Raw genomic sequence first — 24,826 nt, forward strand, 5'->3', positions numbered from 1 at the left:
GGTCGGGCGTTCCCGGCGCAGGGAGCGCCGCTTTCCCCGGTGGCCGCCAGCAGCAGCTCCCCGCTCCCCGCCGCCGGTTCCCCGGGGCCCGAGTCCCGCGTGTGTTGCCGCAGCTCCGCGGCTGCTGACACTGCCCGGAGCGCCGAGCGGCCCGGTGGAGCGACCCCTGTGAATATGGGGCTGGCAGAAGCCTCAGCCCCGCCGGTGTGCGCGCAGCCGGTACCGGGGCACGCTCCTGCTCGGCAGCCGTGGGTTTGTGTCACGGGCACATCTGGGCAGATGTGCAGAGGCCGGACAGGTGTGCAGAGGCCGTGCTGACACCGCTGGCACCCACCGAGCCCTTCCCTCTGCATTTGCCCGGTGGGCACAGCCGATCCCCAGAGCTCTGCCCGTATCACGGAGCTGCCCCGCAGCCGCCCCTGAGCCCTGGCCCAGATCGGGTTCAGCCCCCGAGGTGCCCACACAGCACTCCCAGCCATGGCTCCATTGGGTTCAGCCCCTCTCTCCTGTCTCTCTCCCCTCCAGGTGGGCACACACACAGCACTCAGCCATGGCTCCGTTGGGTTCAGCCCCTCTCTCCTGTCTCTCCCCTCCAGGTGGGCACACAGCACTCCCAGCCATGGCTCCGTTGGGTTCAGCCCCTCTCTCCTCTCTCTCCCCTCCAGGTGGGCACACAGCACTCAGCCATGGCTCTGGCTCTGCGCTGCCTCCGTCCCCTCCCGCCGCTGCTGCTCCGCTCCGCCCCGGCCGTGCCCCGGGGGCTGCCCCGCTCTCCCGGGGGCTGCCCGGCCCCGCTCCCGCTGCCGGGGGGCTGCAGCCGCTGTGCCCAGCACTTGCTGCTCAGCAGGCAGCTGGCTACCAAAAAAGGTAAAAACCGCAGCTTTTCTCACGGTTTTGCACCCTCTCTTTCAACACTTATAAGCATTTTTAATATATTTATTGATTTTGGCTGTTGTGCTTAAATGGTGAGCTGTTTACTCATTAAAAATACAGTTACTTTTGTTTTACTTCATTTTATCTTAGATTTGATTCTAAATCTCACTTTAATATCGTCTTTCTACTTTCCAACTAACTTGTCAGAAATAGAAACTAATCTTTTGTGTAATCTGCAGCGAAAGGCAAAGGGCAGAGTCAAGCCAAAGTGAATATCAATGCTGCCCTAGTTGAGGATATTATCAATTTGGAGGAAACCAGTGAAGACATGCAGGCAGTCATAGAAGCTCTGAAAGAAGATTTCAGCAGAAATCTCAGTGTTAGAACCTCGCCAGGTTGGTAACTTCTTTGTGTGATGCTCTGTAGCCTGTAAATAAGGGTACAAATCCCAGTAATGGACAGCTCAGGTTTTTTCAAAATCAATTTTCTTTTCCTGGAGTTACCCAATTCCTACAGCCCTGACATCCCAGCTAGAGGCTTTCTTCACCCTGAGCTTGACCAGGAAGGATCCATTTTTGTTAATAGCTTCCTGGAAATAGCTTTTTTAAGTGGGAGATGTCAAAAGTGTCTAAGTGAACTGTTTGCAGATGTGATGAAGAAGCAGGTTGTCAGCTAATGGTGCAGTAGGGCAGGAAAAATCCAATTGCCATTAAATGATCCTTTTGGAAATTGCCATTGGGCTGGTGTCTGGCATATACAAACTCTTTTTCTGCTGTGCATCTTTGTGGGTAGTAACCTGTAGGAGCCTCCTTCATGGATTCTGTGTTTTAGGAAGAAATGTGAATGTTTGCCTAAGCTGCAGTTACTATAACACTCTGAGCATTTCTAAGTGTATCAAGTTTCAGGGATAAAATTTAACATTAAACAATGACCAGATTTGAATCATTCCCCACCCCAGCTCTGGCAGGGGCACTTCTGTCTTTAATGGAGCTGGGAAGCCTAGCTCAGTCTCTTAACTATTTATTTTAACCATAGGTATTTTTTTTAATTGCACTGATAAAGTACCTCCTGTCCCATGTGCCTTTTGGCCTGTTAACATTTTGCAGCAGAAAATAGAGAGCAGATTAAGAGCAGCTCAGGGAGAAATGGAATACTTTAAATTGGGCAGTGTACAACACCCCTCTGGGGGCCTGGAAAAAAATAGAGGGGTTTTAGATAGTGCTGCTAAGTTAAAAACAATAGTTGTCTTGATTTTTATAGCAACATTTTTATTTTCTTTAAGTTGTAAGAATTAAAAAAATAACTATTTCCCTTTAATTCTTAACAATACTGCTTAGTTTTCCTATTCTAGTAGCAAAAACAAACAAGAGTTTTGTTTTCATGTTTTTGTGCTTTAGAGCAGCTTTGAATTATTTACCTTGTGAATAAACAGGGGATGCCTGAACACAAACAGCACCTGAGGGCTGAATAAACACCATTTTTTCCTTTGTAACCTCTGCATTTCGCATGGCAGAAGGGAAGTGGGACAATGTGGACACGTTTTTGTCCAGCATCCCTGCACAGTGTTCTGTCCCACTGAGGCTGCCTGTGTTTGGTTCTTTTGAGGGGCCCTGGATCACATAACCGTGGTGACAAAGGATGGGAAGTTTCCGCTGAACCAGCTGGGGCAGATCTCACAGAAGTCCCCACAGCTCCTGACAGTGAACATGGCCAGCTTCCCAGAGGTGAGGACACGTTGGCAGGGGAGGTAATTGCCACAGGAACAAACAGGTTGATGCTGGGGAAAGGAGCATTTAGACAGGATCAGTCAGACGTGGCAGGGCTGGGGCTGGGCTGTGTCACTGGGGCTGACGCTGAGCAGAAATGGCATTTGCTGCTGACAGCAGCTCCCCAGCCCCACGTGGCCCCCAGAGCAGCTCACCTGCAGCACACAGGCTCACAGCAGAGTTACTGAGTGCTGGGCTTGCTCCCAGGGCTGTATCCAAGGGGTGCCACAGTTCCAGGGGTTTGCTTTGCAGGCATTTTCCTTCAGTTGGATCTGCAAAACAGCACAAAGCACCATGGACCAGATTGCTGGATTCACTGTGCCCTTCCAGCCCTGCCCATTTCCCATGCATTCATGAGAAGTGTGAGCACACACACTCACCTGAGCTGCACTCATGGCTGCAATGCTCTATCAGCCCCCTTGTATTCATCTCAGTTCCTTGTCAGGACATGGCCATGCACAGAACCAGAGATGTAGTTGGAATTTGTGCTGGGAACTTCATCAGACACCTCTGAAACTTGCTTATGTATTACCAGGGCTGCTGATAGCCCTGAGAGTTCTTGAGAGAAGCTGTGATGGTGCCTGTGACCTTCTGAACAGCTTCCCTGGTGGGACTGAGCTGGCTCAGTGCTGTCACAGAGCTCGACCTGGGCACTGCTGAGCTTGGCCAGCTCCTCCCTTGCAGCACCTGCAGGTCAGAGCCCAAATCAGGGGCTCTGGTTTTTCTTCTGTGAGAGACAAGTTCTTTAATTTTCTGCAGGAGCCTTAGGCCTGCCCCTGAATGAGGCAGCAAATCCAAATCCCATCTCAGCTCAGCTCAGCTCACCCTGGGGGTGCCTGCAGCAGGTCCCAGCGCCGGGCACAGGGCAGCAGGAGTGAGCTCAAGGTTAACAATTCATCCTGCTCCAGGGCTGGAGCTGTGCCAGGCCTTATCTCTATTTATTTTACAACGGCTTTCCCCAATTAATTAAGTCAGCAAAGTCTCAGAGGAGGTCAGTGCAAGGCCCTTGATGCCTGAGTGTTTCTTAGAGTGTATCCCATGTGTATAAAGGCCCTGAAGAATGGAGGCCCCTCATCAGTGAGGTCCTGAGAGGGCCAGGGAGGTCCCTGCATGGCTTATCCCATATCCAGGCAGGAGCTCAGGCTGAGAAATGGGCATGGGAGAAATTAAATATCCTCTACGTAGCATTGCCTACATTTGCTTTCTGTGCTGAAGGACCATTGAACATTTCTCTCACCACAGTTGCTTTATACCACACCTGTTTTGTGATAGATTGGACTAAAACCATTAGAGACCTGATCACTTGATGTCATTATTGACAGCATATAGTCAGTAGTTCATGACACTGAGAAGAAAATAAAATTGCCTGAAGAGTCTGAGAAATAAAATAATCATAGAAAAGGACTTGCAGAGCCAAAGTCTGTCTTCCCAGGAGTTATAAAACCAAACAACACTGCGTTTTTAAATACAGTTATTTTTTTCACAGGCTACAAGAGGAGGCAATATTGCAATATTTTCCCTTCTCTCATTACTTTCCTCTTCTTCTATCCCCTCCAATATCTATGTTAAACAACACAGCTTTTACTATTTCTTTCCTGCAGACCAGGCACTGTCCATGGAATAACACACTGACATCCCTAACGTGCTGAGATCATTCTGGTTGCATTTTCTCTGCCCTTGTAGTTTCAGGGGACAGCAGTTGTGTCCTGCAGAACACCAGCAGAGCATTCATCTCATTCAGTGAGGTCACACATGAGGGACCTGAGCAAATCTGCAGAGCTTTAGTTTGTGCCTCAGTTGGCAAAAGCTGAGCTTTATAAATACAGTCTGAGCTACATAAATACTGCAGCAGCCTGGAGCTAAAGTTAATGATGGCAAAGAATATCAGAAATAGCATCATGCCTGGTAGGAAACAAGTGCTACAGGAAAAAAACTCCTGGGGCTTGTCAGAGTCAAGAATGAAATGACCTGGCAGAGCCCTGTGGGTGTTCTTGGCCAAACTCTGCTTTAACCCCAAAGCCTGGCACTCTGTAGGGGTGCACTCACCTTGTGATGAGGGTGAAATCACCTTGCAGTCACCAGGCAAAGCTGCCACCCCCTTCCCAACACAGCAGGGGGAGTTTTGGGAAGTGTCCTGTGATCAGCTTGTGGTGCTGAAGTGGTTAAGTTCGTTAGGGTTTCAGAACTGGCACTGGGTGATTTCCAGGGGGAAACATTCAGCTGGAATGTTCAAATGCTCAGAATCTTTCATCTCCTTTGCCACAGTCGGGCCCTGCCTTGGGAATTTATTGCGGTTTCACTCTGCGTTGCCTCAAACCATTCAAACAGTTTCAAAGAAGCAAAGCAGTTTTCTTTTGTTGCTGCCTGCCTTCCCCTCTCCTCCTGTGCCCCCTACCCCAGCACGAGCGGCCGCAGCTCCCACTGGCTCTGATCAAAGCTCTCTGCACCAATGGCACTTCCTGATCCCACTGGTAACACAAGTAAATGTTTCCATGTTCCATGGAGATGGATTGCCAGCTATTGACAGAGTTCTGGCATATGGCAATGATTATTTCCTAATTCCCTTTACCTTTTGATCTGTTCCACAGAGCACAGCTGCAGCTGCAAAGGCCATAAGGGAGAGTGGCATGAACCTGAACCCCGAGGTGGACGGGACGGTGATCCGGGTGCCAGTTCCCAAGTGAGTGTCCATGCCCCAGCTCTGCATCATGCAGGGAGTGCCCTTCAGAGCCCAAACATGCATGATTGCTGTGTATCCCCATGCAGCTGCTTTCCAAAGAGCTGTAGTTTCGGTTCAGGAAAACATCCGAGCCCTTGGAAGAGTCTTGTGAAACCTCTTGGGAGTGTCTGAGCTCTGTCACCACATCTTGGCATCTGATGATTGGTCTTATTTTTCATCTTCCCTCTGCAGAGGAAGCTTGGTCCTGGCTGGCTGCAGCACTCTGAAAGAGAGAGCCAAAAGCTTTTGAAACTATTGCTTAAATTCAGGGGCTGATTCTGTGCTGCCCTGCTCTAAATTCCTGCAATTACACCAGCACAGAACAGTAGTGTTGAACCAGTGGTGTTAGGGGAGAGTAGCACCTTGCTGCAGAGAGCACTAAAAGGAACTGATGAAAGTGAGAGGAAGGAAATTTATAGCTTTGGCAAAAAAATCTGCTCACTCTTTTGTGTAATACACAGTGTGTAACTGGTGCCTGTATGGAAAATTAAGTATGGGGCTGGAAAAACAGGTTACTCAGGCAAGGGCTGAGCATCACTTCCCTCATCCAACACAGACCTTGGCCAAGGCAGGAGGTGCTGCTGCATCCATGTTTCAGTTTGGATCAGAAGTGATCCTGGCTCTGCCTGGAATGGGGCTGCACTCAGATGAAATGAGGAATCTCCCAGCAGCTCCAGTCGCTGACACACACAGAACCTGGCACAAGGAAAATTCATCAGCTCCTGTGGGTGCTCAGACCTTGTGGAGCACCTGAGCACCCTGGGCACGTGTGGCTGGGCATGGTTTCCCACCATGCTAAAGACAAACAGCTCCCACTCAGGGCGTGCACAAACCCCTTGCACAAGCAGGTGACTTCCTGGTAAAGATGAGGCAGGTATTTGGTGTGTGCTGTAAATCTCCTTTAAACATTCTGTGGAATTTTACCCAGCATTTTGATCAGAGAAGTCTAATTGCAGCTTTCCGTGGCTGTGGGTGAGAGGCAGTGACATTATCATTCTATTTGCTGATTTTCCTTTCCTGTGCTCCCTGCCCTTCCCCCATTCCTCAGGAGAGGAGGCAGAGGAGGAGGAGGGCACCATTATCTTTGTAATTGCTGAGGCTCCCGGGCTGCTGCACGGTGGTTTGATTGTTAATGGGCACTTGGGTCATCCTTGAATACGAATTGCAGGGGAGGAAACTCCAAAACTGCAAATGCCCAGCTTTAACAAAATCCTGTGTTTTTAAACAAATGTGTAGGTCTGTCACTATCTTCTGTGATGCTGCAGAGAGAAAACAAGGCTGCTCTTCCCAGGGAAGCTCCTGTGTTCCCCTCCTGTGTCAGGGCTGCAGCTCCTGGTCCCTTCCTGCCTGCTGGGCACTCCTGAGTTCAGGGTTCTGTGCCCCAGACCTGCCCTCTCTGGCACTTCAGTCCCTGCTGCTCTCCATGTCTGGGGCTCTGGGAGTTTCAGCCACTCACCTAAAACACAGTTCCAGCCTTTTAAACCCCCTAATGAAAAAGGCAGGGCAAAGATGATTCTATCCCTCATTTACTTTTAACAATTTTTTTAAAGTTTTGCATCATTTCCAGCAGTTCATGAAAGAATGTATGACAGATGCAGTGAAATTGCAGGATTACGTCAGGTGTGCAAAATAAGCAGCAAATCAGAAATGAAGAGACAATATTAATACTGGTTCTGCAGGCTTTGGTTCTTTCATGAAGGGAGGCACAACAAAAATGAAACCAAATCCAAATTGTCCTTACCTGTTATTATAACCACTCCTCAGTCTGACCTGTCAGCTGGACACACATGTGCCATATTTTGCTTTGTGCAGGTCCAGCTGTGCTCCAGAATGTTTCATCAGAGCATTAAAAAATGGAGTTTGCTTTTCAGTATTTATTCTATCAGTTTAGTTTTTGCAATGCAGTTATAACAGAAAAAATACACTCCTGTGGTTGGTGTTTACTTGTGCTGCCTGCCAGGATCCCTCTGCTCCCCCAGGCATTCTCCTGTTTGTGTGGCTAGCACTGCATAGGCAATATTTATTTGTATAAAAAGCAGCCTCTGAGGGTTTAAAAATAAAAATTACAAAAAAAAAATAGGAAAAAAAGGAAAGAAAACCATCCCTGGGAACATTTGTATTGGTTGATCTCTTGGCCGAATTTGACCTGACCTTGTGTCTTTTATGGTATTGCCTCATTTTTAGATTCATCTTTTTTGGACCCATTGTGTTACACTGGATATTGTTTGTAAATCAGTAATATTTTTACACATGCTTTACTGAAAGCCAGATGACTCATTTGAAAGTTTAATGACTCATTGTGAGCCTTTTTTTTCCCTTTGCCCTGTAAGAAATAAGCAATACCTACTATGGGGAGAAAGGACCAAAACATTTCACTTGAAAACACCCCAAAGCTGTTGTGAGCTGCTCCTGCTCATCATCAGGAGCCTCTTGCCTGCGTTTTATTGAGCAATAAATGTTGCAGCCTGTGTTTATCTGCAATTATGAATGCAGAGTGTTTAGCTTAGCCCGCTTTCCTTTAACCGATCCCTCTCCTTCACAGGAAATTCCTGGTGTTGGAGGTACAGGAATCACTCTTACCCAGAGAAATGTCCTGTGTTGAGCTGGGTTGTCCTCTCAGGGTCTGCTCTGCCACTCTCAGGGGTGGGACCTGCAGTGCTGGGGGAGGCAGAAGGAAAGATATTCCTCAGAAAAGAAGATGTGACCCCCTGAGATGTCACTCAGCAGCCCCTGCCCTGGGCCAGCGGGACAAGGCTGTCCCTGGGGATGGCAGGGACTGACTCTGCTGCTCTTTGGGCTGCTGGGTGGGAGCTTGTCCTCATTCCCCATCTGACCCCCTTTCCCCAGGTTCACTTCACACTTGGTTTTGGCTTTGGGAGGGGGTAGGGGCAATGGTTACTAGACAGAAAAGCAAACATACCTAAGAACAGCTTAAAAGTCCCAGATCTCGGGGCAGGATTAAAACAACTGTCCTTAGAAACCTGGGGCCTGGCTCGTGTTGATGGATTCCTTAACCAGAAACAGCATCTGCTTGGAAAAGTCTCTGTTTCTGGCATTATTGGTAGCATTGCTGAGAATTTACACACAGTCTGGCTGGAACATAAAACCCGCTGAGAAACTCCCCGGCGCTGCGCGGTGATAAAAAGAAATTGGTGTTAATAAAGACAGACAGGGAGGCATGAAAGCTGTGACCCCGTGCCAAGAAGCAGAGGAAATCTGGCAGTGCTGCATAAACAAAAACATTTCCTTCAAGGCTCAGCAGCCTCGGGCAGGCCAGCGATACCCTGGGCACAGCCAGGCTGGGCTCCCGCCCCGAGCAGCCCCTCTGAGCTGCTCCCTCCACCCAGCAGGGCATGGAGAGAGCCCAGCAGGGCATGGAGAGAGCCCAGCTCCCTCCTGCAGGCTCAGCAGCCACCATTCACTCCCCACTTACCCCCAAAAAGCTGCTTGAGGAGGGGCCCTGAGGCAGAGCTGTGCTTGTGGCTCTGTTAGGGTTTCTGGGTGTGCCAGGGCTCTGCTGGGGGTTGGATGGGAGAATCCCAGAGGAATCAGTGCTGGAACACAGAGAGAGATCCCTGCTCCCTCCTGGTCAGGCACTGGGGCCAGGCTGACCAGAATCCTCCAGCCACATGTTGTGGGTTAGGCTGGAGCTCAGGGGAAGGTTCTTTCCCCAGAGGTGGTGGAGCCCTGCCCAGGCTCCCCAGGGAATGGGCACAGCCCCAGGGCTGCCAGAGCTCCAGGAGCATTTGGACAACACTCTCAGGCACTGGCTGGGATTTTGAGGGCCAGGAGTTGGGCTCTTCCAGCCCAGGATATTCTGGGATTCCATGTGACATTCCCTGGCCAGCTCCCTCCACAGCCTGGGGTGCCCTGGGTGCCAGGGCTGGGTTGGCTCTCTGGCTCTGCCAGCTTTCCTGGCCATCCTGAATTCCTGTAAATTCTAACTGCTTCTGAGAAACCTCTTCCCTCTGGCACTGGGAGATGGGGATGGCTGCCAGAGACCTGGCTGTGGGGATGGGCTGAGGGTCCAGCTGTGCCCCCAGAGCCCCCCATAGCCCACAGCCACCGAGGGGCACAGCCCAGGCACCCTCACCCCACGTTTCCTGAGCTCTCTGTGCACAGTCCTGGCCCCAGGGTTTTGGTGACCCAGGCTGCTGCAGCCAATTCTAAATACTCCTGTGAAATGTTTATTTTGCAGTATCACCCCCACGCATTCTCCTGCTAGAGAGTCTCAGGGAGTGCACCGGGGTTTTTCCTTCTACAGGCAGTCTGGAAACTCCAAGAGCTATGAAAATAATTAAAATATTAATGTTAAGCATTGGCATTTGACAGTGGTTAGCTGTAGGTGCTGGAGCATGACCTGAGCTCAGGGGACACATCAGCCATTCCTGAGCCTTTTATCCCAGAGCCCCTCATCACCAGGTTTTAGTTTGGGATAGAAATTTGAGCATTTTTTTTGTGACACCACAGCAGTAACTGACCCCACATCAGGGGGAGGGTTCATCAGAAGTTCTCCTGGTCTGGGTTATCTGTGGCTTACCACGTCCAGCAGCATCCTCTTGTCACCCCAGGTGATCACATCATCTTGGTGGGAAATCCTGCTCATGGTGAGCTGGAATCAGATTGGGTGAAAGATAAGCTCATTAACTTCCAGGTACATAATTCAGGCTCTTCAGCTGCAGGGAGGCAAATCCCAGTTTCTGGAGCAGACATTTCTTCCTGGCTTTGCAGTTTTGTGCTTTTTAGGATGACACTTTTCACTTGATCTTTCAAGCCTGGAGCTGGATTTTTCCTCTTTCCCACACATGCTTTGGCAGCAGGAAGTAAGGAAAGTCTGAGCATTTCAAGATGACTTTCAGGCACTGCAGCAAGAACTATAAAGCAAGATTCAGTCCAAGATCCCCAGCTCAGAGCTGAGCTGGAAATTTTCCACTCTAGGTTCAAGACTGCTTCCTTGGAATGCTGTGCAGAGCTGGCAGATTTCCCCAGGTGAACCCAAGCACAATAAAAACGTGTCCTGAGCTGTTCAGTCCCTCTGCCCTGGGACTGTGCCTGCACACAGAGCCAGCTCCATCTAAACCCAGCAGCTCTTGTGTGTCCCTGAGCAGGGCAGCCCCAGTTGGAGAGGATCACTCATTTACCCAGAGTCCTTCACAGAAAATAAATCTGGCTGTGCTGCACATGACACCGCTTTTCCTTTGGGTGTTTTTCCTTTCCTCTCTCCCAGGGTCACGAGGGAGCACAGGGAGAGCCTGGCCAAGCTGGCCAAGCAGGCCACCAACAAGTCCAAAGAGGCCCTGAGAAAGGTGAGAAGCAAAAGCATCACCCAAGTAAAGAAGTCCAAGAACAAAGTGTCAGAAGATACCATCTGGCTGCTAGAAAAGCAGGTAATTTTCCTTTCCTTCTGCCTTGTTTTGGTGTCCCACAGCTCAGTGGTTTGTCCCAGCCCTTGCTGACAAATCCTCAGCACTGAGAACCCAGTGGGGCAATGAACAGCCCTGGGCTGAATAACTGGAGCTGGCAGTGACGTTTGTATCTGCTTTTTCTTTGTGAGATTTGGGGCTTCAATCTCAAAGCCAGATTTAGGATATGAGCCGTTGTAAGCTCACACAGAAAAATAATTCCCCAAAAGCTTTTGTACTAGAAGTGATTGTTGCACAAACCAGCAGAATTTAGAGAGTGAAACAATCCATGACCATGGCTGTACCACCACTCATGCCATGCCTGGCCACTGCAAATGTGTTAATGAGCATTGCTCCAGTTGTTATTAATGAAAAGGCTTGCAAGATTATCTCTGTTCTGAGCTTTTGGCTTCAGTTCAGGAAAATACTTAAGCACATGCCTAATTCCCTAAGAGCAGATGTCACTAAAGTCAATTACTTGGGCATAAACTCAGGCACAAGCCTAAGTGTTCTGCTGAATTGATGCCTCTGAAGGCAGGCCATTACTCCTTAGCTGTTTGTTTATTAACAGCTAAAGTTAGATACATTGCAAATGCTCTGGGACAGTTCTGTGTGTGCTCACAAAAATAAACATGGATATACAGAGGGTTTGTGCAAGCAGGAAAAATGGCCATGCCATTGTAACCAAATCCTGCAGGAAGCCTCTGTCCCAGAGCTCACTCACAGATGTGTTGTGCCCTGGTGGAGGGAACATCTCCCGTGGAATTCCTTTCTTGTCCCCAGATATTTCATTATGAGCACAGGCCATTGTCAGCCTTGGGGACAAGCAGACCTTCATCCCCTGGAACCAGTGCACAGCCCACGGTGTGCTCCAGGCTTTTCCTGCCTGTTTCCACCCCCTCTGCACACTGGCCATGTCCATCCCTTGTTACCAGGAGACCTGACCCTGGGCAGGGCTCCAGCCATCACCAGGCACCTGAGCTCTGTTCCAAAGGGGGTTTGGTCACTGCTTTCCCTTTGAGCTGTGCCATCTCCTCACACAGAGCTCTGGTTTGTGCTGTCTTGCCACAGATCCAGCAAATGGCAGATGAGGCTGCTGCAGAGATGGACAAGCTGCTGGCATCCAAGACCAAGGAGCTGCTTGGATAAACACCATCCCAATTGTCACAAACATCATCCCAGCTGCCCTGGAGCAGGAATGGGCTGCCCCAGCAGCCTCAGGGGTGGGCAGGGGCTGCTCTGTGCCCTGGCTGCTGCCTTGGGGTGTGCTGGAGGGAGGGGGGAGCTCTCCTTGCTGTCTTTATCCAGGTGGGAACAGAACTGGATAAACTGAGATCAAAAATAAAACACCAGGAAGGAGGACTGGCGATGCTGGAGGCACAGGGAGGACTGCCCTGCTCACTTTGTGCCCCCTCTTTGCCCCACACCCTCAGCCCCTGGAGCCAGGGCCATCCCCGAGAAGAGCCTGCCTGCCCTGCTGCAAACCTCAGCATTTATTTCTGCTTGAAATAAAGTCAAAATGGGGTGTGGAGCAGCAGCCTCACCACAGCCAGGTCCTGGTTGGTGTGTTCCCTTGGCTCACGTGTTCCAAAGCAGGCATTTGCCCAGGGCAGCAGGGTGGGCAGGGGCTCTGTGGGGAGAGACCTGAAACCAGTGCTGCCAGCACAGCTGCTTTAGCCAGCACTGAGAGGACCTAAAGCCAACACAGGAACTTCCCAAAAGCAGCATCTGCCTCCCCAGCCATCTACAAAACTCCTGAGAGCCTCTGGCAGCAGAGCTGAGGGCTCGGAGGAGGTGCAGCAGAGCAGGTCCTGAGCTCATGACCCAGCTCAGCTCCTCACTGGGAGCAGGTACCTCCCGAGGGCAGCCCCGGGAAGGTGGTGGCAGAGCAGGAAGGTGGTGGCAGAGCAGGAAGGTGGTGGCAGCCCCAGCCCTACTCCCAAGGCATTTGGGTTCAAAGAGCACCAAGTGCTCTGCACTCCTTAAATAAACAACTCCCCAAAAGTTAGTTTGTGTGCCACGGGGAGGGGGAGGAGGATGAAGGATTTGCTCTGCTAGGGCCCCACATGTCAACAATTTCTCTGCTTTGTGTATTTTGGCCAAAGCCTTTACCATGATAAATGAATAAAGGAAGATGGCGAGCCCAGGGCGGTTCCACTGCTCGGGAAATTGCTTTCAGCCATTGCTGGATTTCTTCTGACATTTATCAACTGGGCTTTTTTTTTTTTTTTTTTTGCCATTGTTGCAGCCTCAGCATCCCCAGAGCAGCCTGGGCTGGAAGGGTTTCCCTGATACCTGCCCAGGAGCAGCAGCAGCTGGGCTGGGAGCTGCAGAGAGCCAGGGCAGGTGGAGAGGAGCTGCTGCTGCTCATGGAGGCTCCTCCAGCCCCTGCCTTTCTCCAGCCCTTGGGTGGTGGCAGTGGAGCTACAGCAGGCCGTGCACATGGGAATTGCCCAAATATTTACCCCTACACAAGGAATAGAACCTGTGGTAAAACTGCCTGCATGGTTGGGAGCCCATTTACCTGTGTCCCCCTCCCACCCCTGTGCCCTGCACCAGCCAGGAGCAGCCACAGAGCTCACAGAAACTGCTCTCAGCCCTGGTACCACCAAAGCAGGGCAGACAGGACAGGAACCTGGGGAGCTGTGCCCCAGCCTGCTCCCTGTGGGACAAGCACAAAATAAACCACAGCCCCAGCACCTCCCAGTCACACAGAACCCCCAGGAAGGAGAGGATGGGCACTCACCACTGGCTGGCTCACAGGGTGGCCCTGGAGAGCTCCCACTTTCCCTTTGCAGCACAAATCACCTGCTGCTCCACATCAGGAGCTGCAGCACGAGGTCTGCCTGCTCCAAACACTCCTCCCCTGGCACCAGCAGGAGCCTCTCACTCGGTTCCAGCCTGGATTGCACCCAGAGCTGATAAGAAGCTGCAGCTGATGCTGTTGGCGGGTGGGAAAGGAGCTCCAGCTGTGCCAAAGAGCCCAGGAGGGGAAGGGACATGGGCCAGGACGCAGCTGGGCTGCTCCAATGTGGGTCGGTGTCAGTGAGGCCACATCAGCCCCAAATGGTTTGGCCTTGGCAGGGCAGAGGGTGAGGGAGGGCCACGGCTGCACCCCCTGGGCTGCCCACAGCCTGCTGCCCTGGCAGGGACCCCTCTGCAACAGCACCTGCAGCCTGGGGCACTGCCAGGGTCCCACTGCTGTGGCATGGAGGGGTGGGGGTCCCCTGGGGGTCACAGCCCCAACATCCCCGTGCCCATCCCTGTTCCCATCCCCGTGCCCATCCCTGTTCCCATCCCCGTGCCCATCCCTGTGCCCATCCCTGCTCAGGACAAACCTGTGCCTATCCCTGTGCCCATCCCTGTGCCCATCCCCGCTCAGGACAGACCTGTGCCCGTCCCTGTGCCCTTCCCAGGCTGCCCAAAGCCACTCAGCTCCACCAGGATGTCCCAGTGCTCCAGGCTGGCACACCAGGACAGGCCTGAGCTCCTGGCCCAGCCCCGTGGCCACAGGGACAGGAGCAACTGAGGCACAGGGAAGGAAAAACTCCAAGGAAGCTGGAAGCTCTCGACATAGTTAAAAAACAACATTGCTCTTGAAAATAGAAGTGATTGCGCTCCTTGTGAGTCACGGAGCAGAGACACGGAGATTGCTTTGTGCCAGGGACGGGCGGGCGCTGATTGTGCCGCCCAGATCTGTATCCACAGCCTGGATGGCATGTCAGAGTTTACAGCGAGCATGCATTTTCAACAGTGAGCTTTGCAAAATGTATCAATGTAATCTCTGCCTCCTATATTCCGTGTTGATTAGACACGATTTCTGGCTGGATTTTCAGAAAGCTCAAGTGCTTTTTTAATCACTACAGAAGCTCATTATTGCTTTCCAGTGACTCTTATGTCCTTCACTTCTCCTTTCAGATTAGAGTCTATAGTCAGATGAATATTGGATGATTTCATTACATACAAATGCAATCAACAGTTTTGCATAAATTTCTCCTCTTTTCTTGAGTTTCAATTGACCTCAGCACCCGTGGAGGCAGGCGCAATACACATGTAAATGAGCTGGCGTTGCTGCAAAGACACGGATTCGAGAAACAAGATAAACTGTCAGATAATATTCAGGATTTTTAACAGATCAAAAAATACTTCCTCGTTCAGCCCAGCCATAAAAATGGCACCTTCAGCTGCTGGGGAATTTGCTTTTGTTTTGCTCGTGTCTGGCTGTGGACAAAGAGCAGGAGTGGCACCAGGGGCTGAGCAGAGCCGGGCTGGGAGTCGGGTGTCCGTGGGGTGTCCGTGGGGTGTCCGTGGGGTGCAGCGTTGGTGGCACAGCTCTCCTGCCACGGAGAAGCCTCTGCAGAGCTGGGTTTGGGGCTCCCTGTGGTGGTGCCAATGGTGGTGCTGCCCCGGTGGGACCATCTCAGTGGGATGCTGAGTTCAGACCCCTCGGAGCCCTCCTGGGCCGTCCCGAGCACCAGCCCAAGCGCTGGGGGCACATGGGGAGCGGGGCTGGGCCAGGGCCTGCCCTCCTCACCCTGTGCTGCCACGCACAGGGGAACCACACGTTCCAAATATATTTAAGTTAACGCTCCACACGAACAATCAGGGCTAATTTTAAAAAAACTGTAATTAAAAATAAAGGACCTCTTGGTAGAGAAGTCGGGGTAAACTGTCAGCAGTCACTTTGGATGTGAAGCCCTTACCTTTAAAAGAATCATTTTTGTGCTAATGTGAGCAATCCAGCACTCCCACACTCGCCTTCGGGGGGCCTGTGGGGAATGAAACTCGTGGGTTTCTTTTGATACCTTTACGTGCTAATCTTCTTAACAGATTTTTAATTAATGGGAACAGAGCACTTTGCAGCCGTGAAATCTATTGGTGTAATTGCCTGGTGGATTAGTCCCATTAACCACACAAATTACCTGTCTCCAGGCCGCCAGCCCCACCGGGGAGCTCCCTGTGCTGGACACACTGAGCAGCCCCATTCTGAAGCAATTTTGATAAAATAAACTCTCTAATCAGGTAAATAATTCCATAAGGGAAATTGCTGCCTTCCCGCAGCCCCCCTCCAGCGGGACCTGGCTACTTTCAGGGGAATGCAGCACGCCTCCAATTACAGACAAACCTCCCGCTCCGAGCCCGTTTGGGAGAAGCCCCCGGCACACGGGACCCCCTCGAGCCGCAGCGGCTCAGGAATTGGGGCATTTAAGCTGTCAGCTGGAATCGGGCCCGGCCCCTGATTACCTGGGGGGACGTGCGGCGTGTTTAGGTTCGTGTCCATTGTAATTTCCTGACCCCCAGCGTTGATCCCGAGTGACTCCCGGCCGTGTCAGGTTCCTGCCCGCAGCCCCTCCGACACGTGGCCCCGGGCCCGAGGACACCGACCTTTGGGCAATTAAGGACATCCAGGCCAGCCTGAGCCTGGGCATGTGGGAACCCTTGTGCAGCCGTCCCCAGAGCCACCTGTGCCCGATTCCCCACCGAGCCTGGCGAGGCTGCGTGGCTGGGCTGGCTGCCATCGCCCCTCGGGATGGGCACCTGGACCCTCCCCAGCCCTGTCCGGGGCTTTCCGTGCCCCATTGTGATTTTGGACCTGAATCTGACAAGAGTCCCACAGCTGTCCTTGGCTCGGGGCCCGAGGTGGGTATGAGCTGCCCCAGGGATGCCGTGGGACCCACACCCAGCAGGCACAGAGCGGTCAGGGCACCCACATGGCCATGCACAGCCCCAGCACGCTTCCCCTGCTCGGTGAGGGCTGCCCAGTGCTTGGGGCTCGGCCAGGATGGCTCCAAACCTGCTGTACCAGCCAGGGCCCTGCCAGGAGCAGGGAGGAGGGTCCCTGTGTCTGTGGGGACAGCCTGAGAGGGAGTGGCAGCAGTGACAGCTGGTGGGGACAGCCGCATGCTGAGGTGGCCTTCGGCCGTGCCCTGAAGTGCTGGGGTGATCAGTCTCTGTGCCGGCCCCGATCCGGGATGGAGGAGCCCAAAGCCCGTGGGCACGGGGCCGTTCTCCCCCTGGGGCACAAGGCTGGAGCTGTCCCCTCGGTGTCCCCATCGCTGCTGGCACCGGAGCGGGGGTGACCCCTGGGGCCGCCCCGCTCGGGAGGTGCCGGTGCCGGTGCCGGGCAGGGCCGGGCGGGAGGGCCGGGGCACAGGGGCTGCCCGGGAACTCTACACCGCGGGTAATTGGCATCAGATGCTCCCTGACCTGCCGCATCCACCGGGAAGCTGGAAGCATTTATTTGTCTGAGCCGGCGGCTCTATCTGCGTGCGGGAGGCATTGGCGGTGGCGGGGCTGGGCTCCGGAGCCTAATGAGCCCGAGCTGAAGATGATGAATATGATTGCTGAAAGCGCTTTCCTGAGTCCTCCTTTCCTGGGGCTCAGGTTACGAGTTCCCAGACAGCCTGTCCAGCCCCGGCTTTTCAATTCTGATTTGTAGCCCCCCAAACTGTCTGTCAGCTCCCCGTGTCGGAGGAAACGCTGGGTCCTCTCCTCTGCTGTGCCCGGCGGAGCTGGGGCAGGGGCCGCCAGCCCTGTGCAGCCATCGGGGAGGGTTTGTCCTCCTGAGCTGCCCCACCTGGCCCTGTGCCCACACAGCCCCCTGAGCGCTGTCCCCTGAGGGATCTCCGGCCACCAGCATCTGCTGTGCCCTTGCTTCTGTGGCTATTGGGGACCTTCCCCACGGGGCCTTGCCACTGGTCACCTCTTCACCTCACAGCAGAAAGATGTGGGGTTCAGCTCCTGTGTTCTCTGCCCATGCCCTGCAGCCCATGGCCGATGTTTCCCCACATCCCACAGAGAAGCTGCTCAGGGATGGACAAGGATGGGTCATCCCGGGGATGTTCCTCGGCCATGCAGATCAGAGGGACACGGTCCTGACAGGCCGGGGGTGGGGGAGCTGTGGGGTGCCCCTGCCTGGCTGCCCCCAGCTCTGCTCCCTGCCTGGGGCTCAGGGTGGGTGCTGTCCCTGAGCTGCTCCTCTGCCCCTTGTCTCACGGGGCACAGCACCAGGTGTCCCCATGGCTCGGGTGTCCCCATGGCTCCAGCATCCTCGGGCAGACGGGGGGAAGGATTTTATGAGGGGAAGGATGTTGGGTGCTGACCCGCCACAGGTTCTTGTGTCCCGCTCTCCTGTTCCAGTCACGTTTCGGACTCCGGGGGCAGAAACATCCCAAACACGGGAATGAGGGGCTCCGGGTACCGGAGGGGAGATGCGGGGCGGCCCAAGGCACAGCAGCAAAGGAGCGGGGATGCTTGGAGCCTCCCAGCACCTCCCAGCGGCTCCCAGCGGCTCGCAGCCCTCCCGCCGCCGCCGCCGCGCTGCCATCGGCGGAGTTCTGCTGCCTCCCTACGGAGGACGCGCCCGCAGCACCGGGGCCCCGTCGGGACAGACGCGCGGGGCCGTGACCGGGGCGGGGACCGGTGCCTCGGGCGGGGCTCTGGTGCATCCCAGCACGGCTCCGAACCTGCCTCCCTCCTGCCCTGCACCGCAGCCCAAGGGTCATTCCCGCACCAGCCCGGGGCTCTGGGGCCGGCACATCCCCGGGCAGCACCGGCACATCCCCGGGGCAGCAGCAGCACATCCCCGGGGCTCTGGGGCCGGCACATCCCCGGGCAGCACCGGCACATCCCCGGGGCAGCACCGGCAGCCCCGGAGCAGCCCCGGAGCAGCCGGGGCCCCAGTGGGGTCTGTTTGTCTCCTGCTGTCCCCCAGGACACGGCAGTGAGGCACACGTGGCATTTGGCAGCACCGCACTGGAGATCCCCTCTCTACTCCGGAGAGGTCTCAGGATATTTGCCAGATCCAGCGCCCATTTCGCCTGTGGCAAATCCCCAGATGTGCCCTCAGTGCCTCAGGTGGGCCTGGCCTTGCCCCAAGGCTGTGAGACCACACTCTCACACAGCCCCCGAGCACACCACCCTCCTCTGCCCCGGCTGGGCACAGGAACGGCTCTGGGCACCCAGGACTGGCTGCCACCCTGGCATTTGGGGTCAGACACCGCGGGCTGCAGCTCAGACAGAGCCGCGGGAGTTCTGGGGGTGGCACCAGGGAGTTCAGCGGCTGCAGCTTTAGAGCTGAGCACTGCAGCGAGGGGTCCGGCTGCTCGGGAGACACCGGGAGCGGCGGGGGCCTGCAGGGCACCCTGAGCCGGCAGCAGAGCCCCCTCCGTGCCCGGCCGAGCCGGGACAGCCCCTCCAGGGCAGCCCCGGCCAGACAGCGGCCCGGGCTGCGCGGCCGTTTCCGGCATTGTGCAATAGAGCGGTTATTATTGAAACCCGGTGACAGGGAAAGGAGGGGCGTGAGAGCGGAGCGGGACATCCCCAGGGCTGGGGGAGCGGGTCAGGCCGGGCCGGGTCACTCGTGCTGCGGTCACCAGGGTCGGCATCGGGTGCGGGACAGGAGGGGAACCCCCCGGAGCTGGGGCTGGTGGTGCTGCAAGAGGGAATGAAGGGGAAATACACAGAGCCACAGAGTGAACCGTGCCTTCCTTGGGGCTGTGACACCCTGGGGAGGCTGGCAGAGAGCAGGAGCAGCCGTGACTGCCCCGACGGCACACACACAGCAAAACCCGCCCCAATCCCCGGTGCGAGCTCGTCAGGGGAGCAGAGGCAGTGTCCCCACCCTGCGTGAGCGCATGCAGAGCCTGCTGAGCTCATGTTTATGTCATGGCCGGTGCATTTGCCTGCTGAAGTCGGATCTGAGGCCCTTGTGCATTTCTGGGCACCTGTGAAAGCCGCTTGCCCTGTGAGGACACTCCCTCCCTGCTGCTGAAACCCGCGCAGAGGAATCGAGCGGGGTCCAGGCAGGAACTGCGCTCCCCCAGCCTGCGGGGGCTTCCTGCAGCTCAGCAAACCCGCGATAATCCTCTCACCCAGCCGGGCCTGCGCTGCGGTCTCTGCCGCTGAGAGGCCCAGCAGGCTCCGAGCTCTGGGTTCCACCAGTCCGGGACATCCCAGCCAGGTGTGCAGCTCACCGTGCCCTCGCCTACCCCAGAGCCCTGCAGAGCCTCTCCCAGCCCCGCTCGATTCCTGTGCGGTGGCTGCTGCCTGCCCGGGCCGGGCTGGCCGAGTCCTGTCCGGTTCCAGCGGCTGGTGCTGGAACAAAGCATCCGGGAGGAAACACCCAGCGATGGTTGAACCGATAAACTCAGCTTTTCTGGCCGCTGGCGGCTGCGGGCAGCCGGGCTCCGGGCACAGCCGGGCAGCACTGCCCGGGCAGCCTCTTGCGGCCACTCGGAGGAGCTGAGCCAGGCCAAGGAGTTCGGGGGGCACATGGAGTCCTGGGGGACCTGGGATGTGGAATTGGGATGCAGGGGGACGTGGGAACAAGGGCGTGGGCGTGGGGGTGCAGCGGGACGTGGGAACCAGGAGCTGGGTACGGAGATGTTCGGGTAGTGGGGACGGGGAGGGAAACGGGGAACCCGGAGTTCTGGGAGAGACACGGACCGGGCACGGCTGGGGATGCAGGGGTGCCCAAGCGGGCCCGGGGAGGGGAGCGCAGCCGGGGCAGTCCCGGGCTGTCGGAGGCGGCCCCGTCCCGTCCCGTCCCGTCCCGTCGGGGGCGGGCGGCAGCGCGGCGGGGGCGGGGGCGGCGGGGCCGCGCCGGGCGCGACGCGGGACGCGGCGGAGCTGCCTCTCGCCATGGGCGGTGGGTGCCGGGCCCGGGCCCCGCCGGCCGCGGGGCTTCGGCTGCTGCTCGCCCACGCCGTGCTGCTCTGCGCCGCCGGGAGCGCCGCCGGCACCGGCTCCGGTACGCGGGGCGGGACCGCACCGGGAGGGAGGGAGGGAGGCGCGGGGGAGTCGGTACCGGTGCAGCGGCGACATCCCGAACAGGGGACATGCGGCACCGGGGGGGCGAGGGGACCTGGTCCCGCTGCGTCCGGTACCGGGAGGCCCGGGGAGCGCTGCGGGACCGGGCCGCGGTCCGGCGGGTCCCGGCGGGATCGCACTCGCCGCCCCCGGCTCGTCCTCGCCCGCCGGTGCCCCCCGTGTCCGGGGCGGAGGGCAGGCAGGGTGGGCAGGGGCGGCTGGAGGAGCCCCACGACCACCGCCCGGGTCAGGGGGCCCGCGGGTTGGGCCCGTCACGGCCGGCTGGCAGCAGAAGCGCCCGGGTGGAACAAACTTCCCCCGTCCGCCTCCCGCAGCGACCACACGCAGGGCCCGGGGGGACACCGCTGGCCCGAGGCGGCCGGGGACGCACGGCAGCGCTGGAGCCCCGCCAAGACCGCGGCACCCCGGGCCGGCCTCGCTGGGGGCCGAGGGGCAGTGCCAGCCCCTTCCTGCAGCCTCCCGAACGGGACGGGGCTCCCCCGAGGAGAGGGGACATTGCCCGTGCGTGCTGGCAGCCAGGGCCCTGCCGCTGTCCCCAAACACACACCCGGTGACGCTGCAGCTGGGAGCCAGGATGGAGGGCTGGGGGCAGCAGGAGATGGTGAGGAATAGTGCTGGCTGTGGCAGGCACCCGTGGAGCCTGTGGTTAAATGAAACCCTTTCTCAAACCCATGGCCAGCTCTGCAGGGGACTCCAGGAGCTGGGGTGTGACCCAGCCGGATGCGACAGCTCCAGCCACCAGAAACAGTGGGGCTGGGTGACCCCAATGCTGAGTGACACCAGTGTGGCTGGGGAGGTGGCAGGCACCCCACTGCAGGGCACATCAGCCCCATCTGCTGAAAGGAGAGCCCCCAGGGGATGCACCTGGCTGTCACTGGCTGGGCTGGACCACAGGTGGTGGGGACAGGCAAGGGACAGCCTCTGCTCTGCTCCTTCTCCAGCTTGGCCATCTCTTTACATGTGTTTTATCTTCCTGAGAAGTTCCTCTGGAGCTGAGGACAGCTGGGCCAGCATCTGTGTGTCCTGCTGACCACAGGACAGGGCCTGGGGACGTGCTGGGGACCCACGTGCCTGAAGCAGCTGGGACAGATACAGCCCTGGAATGGAGCAGCCCTGGAGCTGGCTGCTGCACAGCACGATCAAAGCACATTTCATTATGTGGGGAAAAATAAATACCTGCAATACATGATGTACAGGAAAAGACGGCTTTTTTCCAAGCCTTAATTAGGGAGGGAGATATCTGATTGAGAAATTAGGGAAACTGTGCTGTGCCCCGGGGTGCTGTCAGCAGAGTGTCTGGGCTCTGCTCCTCCCCAGCGTTTCACCAGGAGGACCACAGCCCTAATCTAGTCCTCGGATCTGCTCTTGAAGACCAAATAACAGGATGTTGGGCTGAGGCTGGGATCTCCCGCTCACTTGATATTTGCTGCTCAGAGCACTCTACTTGACTCCTCACTGGCTGCACCTTGGCTCTGAGCCATGGTGTTTGTTCTCTGTAGACTTTTCCTCTGGCTGTGAGCAGAGCCAGGCTGGTCCCAAGGTGTTTCTCAGTTTTCCCTGCAGATATTGCCTTTGGCTGCTAACTTGCCTTCAGGGGTGTAGTTTTGTTCAAGCGTTCTTGCAAAGTAAACCTGACTGTCCTCTGAGCAGCCATTGCACAACTCAGGCTGCCAGACAGGAGCAGTGGCAGCACCCCAACACTGCCGTGTGCCCGAGCCCCAGCCACGGGGCAGGTGGGGCACAGGCCCTGCTGTGTGGAGGCAGGGGGGCACCTCTGGCAGAGCTGCTTTGCATTCATGGCTGTTTCCATTGCCTGTGGTCTGTGCCTCCTCCCAGCACATCCCCTCTGCAGTGGGGCTCACAGAGAGCCTGCCCGGGCTGCAGAGTGAAGCCAGAGAGCCCTGGGGCTGTGTCACCCCTCCAGCCCACCCCGGGCAGGCTGCCTGCCTCAGGTGCAGGGGGAGGCTCACTGAGCCCACGTGGAGCACAGCTGTGGGCCTGGCACGCTGCTCCCGCTCATGGTGCTGCCAGAAGTGGTTGCAGATGATAATCTGGCTGTGGTGTGTGTGCTGTGAATAGTTCGTGGGCCCGAGAATCCTTCCAGGATCAGACAAACAAGTGCGTAAGCGCTCCATGGTCTCCAAAGCCTGCGGCGGCGGTGCCGTGTCCCATGGAGCGAGCCCGGCTCCGTCCTGGCCATGATTCACCCCAGGTTGCTTTGGCTGCGGTCTGTGGAACGGATGTCGTCCCCAAATGTGGCATTTTTCAGCGGTGATGGAGCGAGAGCACCGGCCCTGCCGGCACGGAGGGGCTGCAGCGCCTTTCCCGCACCTGGAGCCGTCCTGGCACGGCCAGCGCAGGATTCCTGGCCGGGGTGTGGAGAGCGCGGAGCTGCAGCGCAGGGAGGCTCCTCAGGATGTGATGGGGCTGGTGTCGCGGGCCAGGACACGCTCCAGCCCCTTCCCACCCTTTTGGCTGGAACACGCTGCTCCCACCCCGCCTCGGGGACCCGGCCCTGACACTGCAGTGAACCGTGGGAGGCACGGCCCGGCACGGCACGGCACGGCACGGCACGGCTCGCTGCCAAACCCGCCTCGGAGGAGGGCCCCGGCCGAGCGAACTTCTCCTGACTCCCCATATCAGCTGGAGACACGGGGCAGGACCCGACCGGCTGCGCTGGAGCATCCTCCCAGCCCACAAGAGCTTCCCCCGGGCTGCAGCGGGCACGGCACGGGGCTGCTCGTCGGGGCTCTCACCGGGCCTGCAGCAGAGCCAAGTGTGGAGCTACCGGCGTGGGAATAGCCCAGAGGATGCTCCAGCTGCGCTGCAACACCTCCCCCTTTCCAAAAATTCCCATCTTGCAAAAATCTGAACGGGTGGTCTGACCTTAATTTGTCTGAGATAAATAAGATCCTGCCTGCTGCCTCCCGTCTGGAGACATGAAAAGATCCAAGATGAAAGGGAGCCTAATGGAAGTGCTGGGAGCTGAGCACGTCTTTGCAAGTCGAGCCCTGTGCTGGGAGGGATTTGGGACCACAGGGCTGAGCACAGCCCGGCAGAGCTGCAGGCAGAGCCCCAGGCTCCCTGCCCTGCCCCGAGCATGTGCCTGCTGGGACACTGAGCAACCTCACAAAATTACCTTTATTTTCCTAAGATGTTAATTTTTAGCTGCAATTTCCTATGGAAAAAATGTGGTTTCTGTTCTGCATGCCCATCCCACCACCCCAGCAATGTTCCCAAATTCCAGAAGAACCTGAAGCAGGCCTGGCAGGGATCTGGTGAGCTCACGAGCCACATGGAGCAGCTGATGGGCTCAGGAGAGCTTGCTCCATCAGCTGTGGCACTGGGAACTCTGGCAGTGGCTGTCAGTCTCTGCAGCACTCGGGGTGTGCTGCCTGTCCCCCGTTCCTGCAGCCAGCAGCTCCAGAGCTGGGCACTGTGTTGGGTTGGTGGCACCTTGTCCATGAGTGCTGTGTGCCCTGGTGGGGCTGGTGGCCTCAGCACACAAAGCCAGGTGTGCAGCCAGCTCTGGGCTTTAGGCACTTCCCTCCTGGCACAAAGGCTCTGTGCAGACCTGGCTTGGTGAGTTGAGAATGTCGCTGGTGAGATTTCAGGAGGCAGCAGTGACAGAGAGCATCCCAATTTCCAGAGCACTCCTTTGGCTGATGGAGGGCAGAGGAGTCTCTGGGCACCCTGGACTGTGTTTCTCTATCCCCTGAGGTTTGCTGCTCTTGGAGGGGCTGAGGATGATGGAGTTACAAGGATCTTCCTGCTCCAGGACAGCCTGGAGAGGCTTGGAGGGGATGGAGCTGCTCAGTGTGGGAGCTGCTCTGTGCCAGGGGGTCTCCCTGTCCCACGTCACCCCACAGCCTGGGAAGGGCTGCAAGGGGCCTTATCTCGTCCCTGCAGGCTGGGCACGAAGGTGGCGGAGGAAGGGGCCGGGCGGGAGCCGGAGTGAGCCGTGAGGGGCCCTTTCCATCCGCTGGGGCGGCGGGGCCGAGGGGCCCTGCCAAAGCAAACGGCCCTGACAATGGCTGCTGTTATCAGCACGGCGGCTGTTGGCACGGCTTCAGCCCGGGCTGGGGCTCCGGGGGCACAGCAGCCCCCCAGGCACGGGGAGACACCCCAGCACAGGGCAGGGCTTGGCTCCTGCAGCTCCGCAGCTCCTCTCCTGAGCTGGGCTGGCTCCGAGGCACTGTCCCCCCTGCAGGAGCGGGCAGCCCGTGGATGCAGGG

The 24,826-nt window shown here is 56.7% G+C and overlaps 1 protein-coding gene across 1 annotated transcript; it reads left to right on the forward strand.

Annotated features, from left to right (window-relative positions):
- Window positions 1–686: 686 nt before the first annotated feature.
- On the forward strand, window positions 687–11,967 carry MRRF (mitochondrial ribosome recycling factor). Its single transcript, XM_058038098.1, has 6 exons — window positions 687–867; window positions 1,113–1,268; window positions 2,479–2,597; window positions 5,228–5,319; window positions 10,586–10,745; window positions 11,832–11,967. Exons 1-6 carry the CDS (start codon window positions 687–689, stop codon window positions 11,907–11,909), a joined length of 786 nt encoding a protein of 261 aa, XP_057894081.1. The 3' UTR covers window positions 11,910–11,967.
- The last annotated feature ends 12,859 nt before the right edge of the window (window positions 11,968–24,826 follow it).

Source organism: Melospiza georgiana, chromosome 20, assembly GCF_028018845.1.
Source record: "Melospiza georgiana isolate bMelGeo1 chromosome 20, bMelGeo1.pri, whole genome shotgun sequence".
In the NCBI taxonomy this organism is placed as follows: domain Eukaryota; kingdom Metazoa; phylum Chordata; class Aves; order Passeriformes; family Passerellidae; genus Melospiza; species Melospiza georgiana.

Bases quoted from the DNA above. Each gene is read 5' to 3' on its own strand.
- MRRF (XM_058038098.1), top strand. From the start codon at position 687: ATGGCTCTGGCTCTGCGCTGCCTCCGTCCCCTCCCGCCGCTGCTGCTC. The intron at 1,269-2,478 runs GTTGGTAACTTC...GGTTCTTTTGAG, and splicing joins CAGTGTTAGAACCTCGCCAG to GGGCCCTGGATCACATAACC. The intron at 2,598-5,227 runs GTGAGGACACGT...TCTGTTCCACAG, and splicing joins ACATGGCCAGCTTCCCAGAG to AGCACAGCTGCAGCTGCAAA.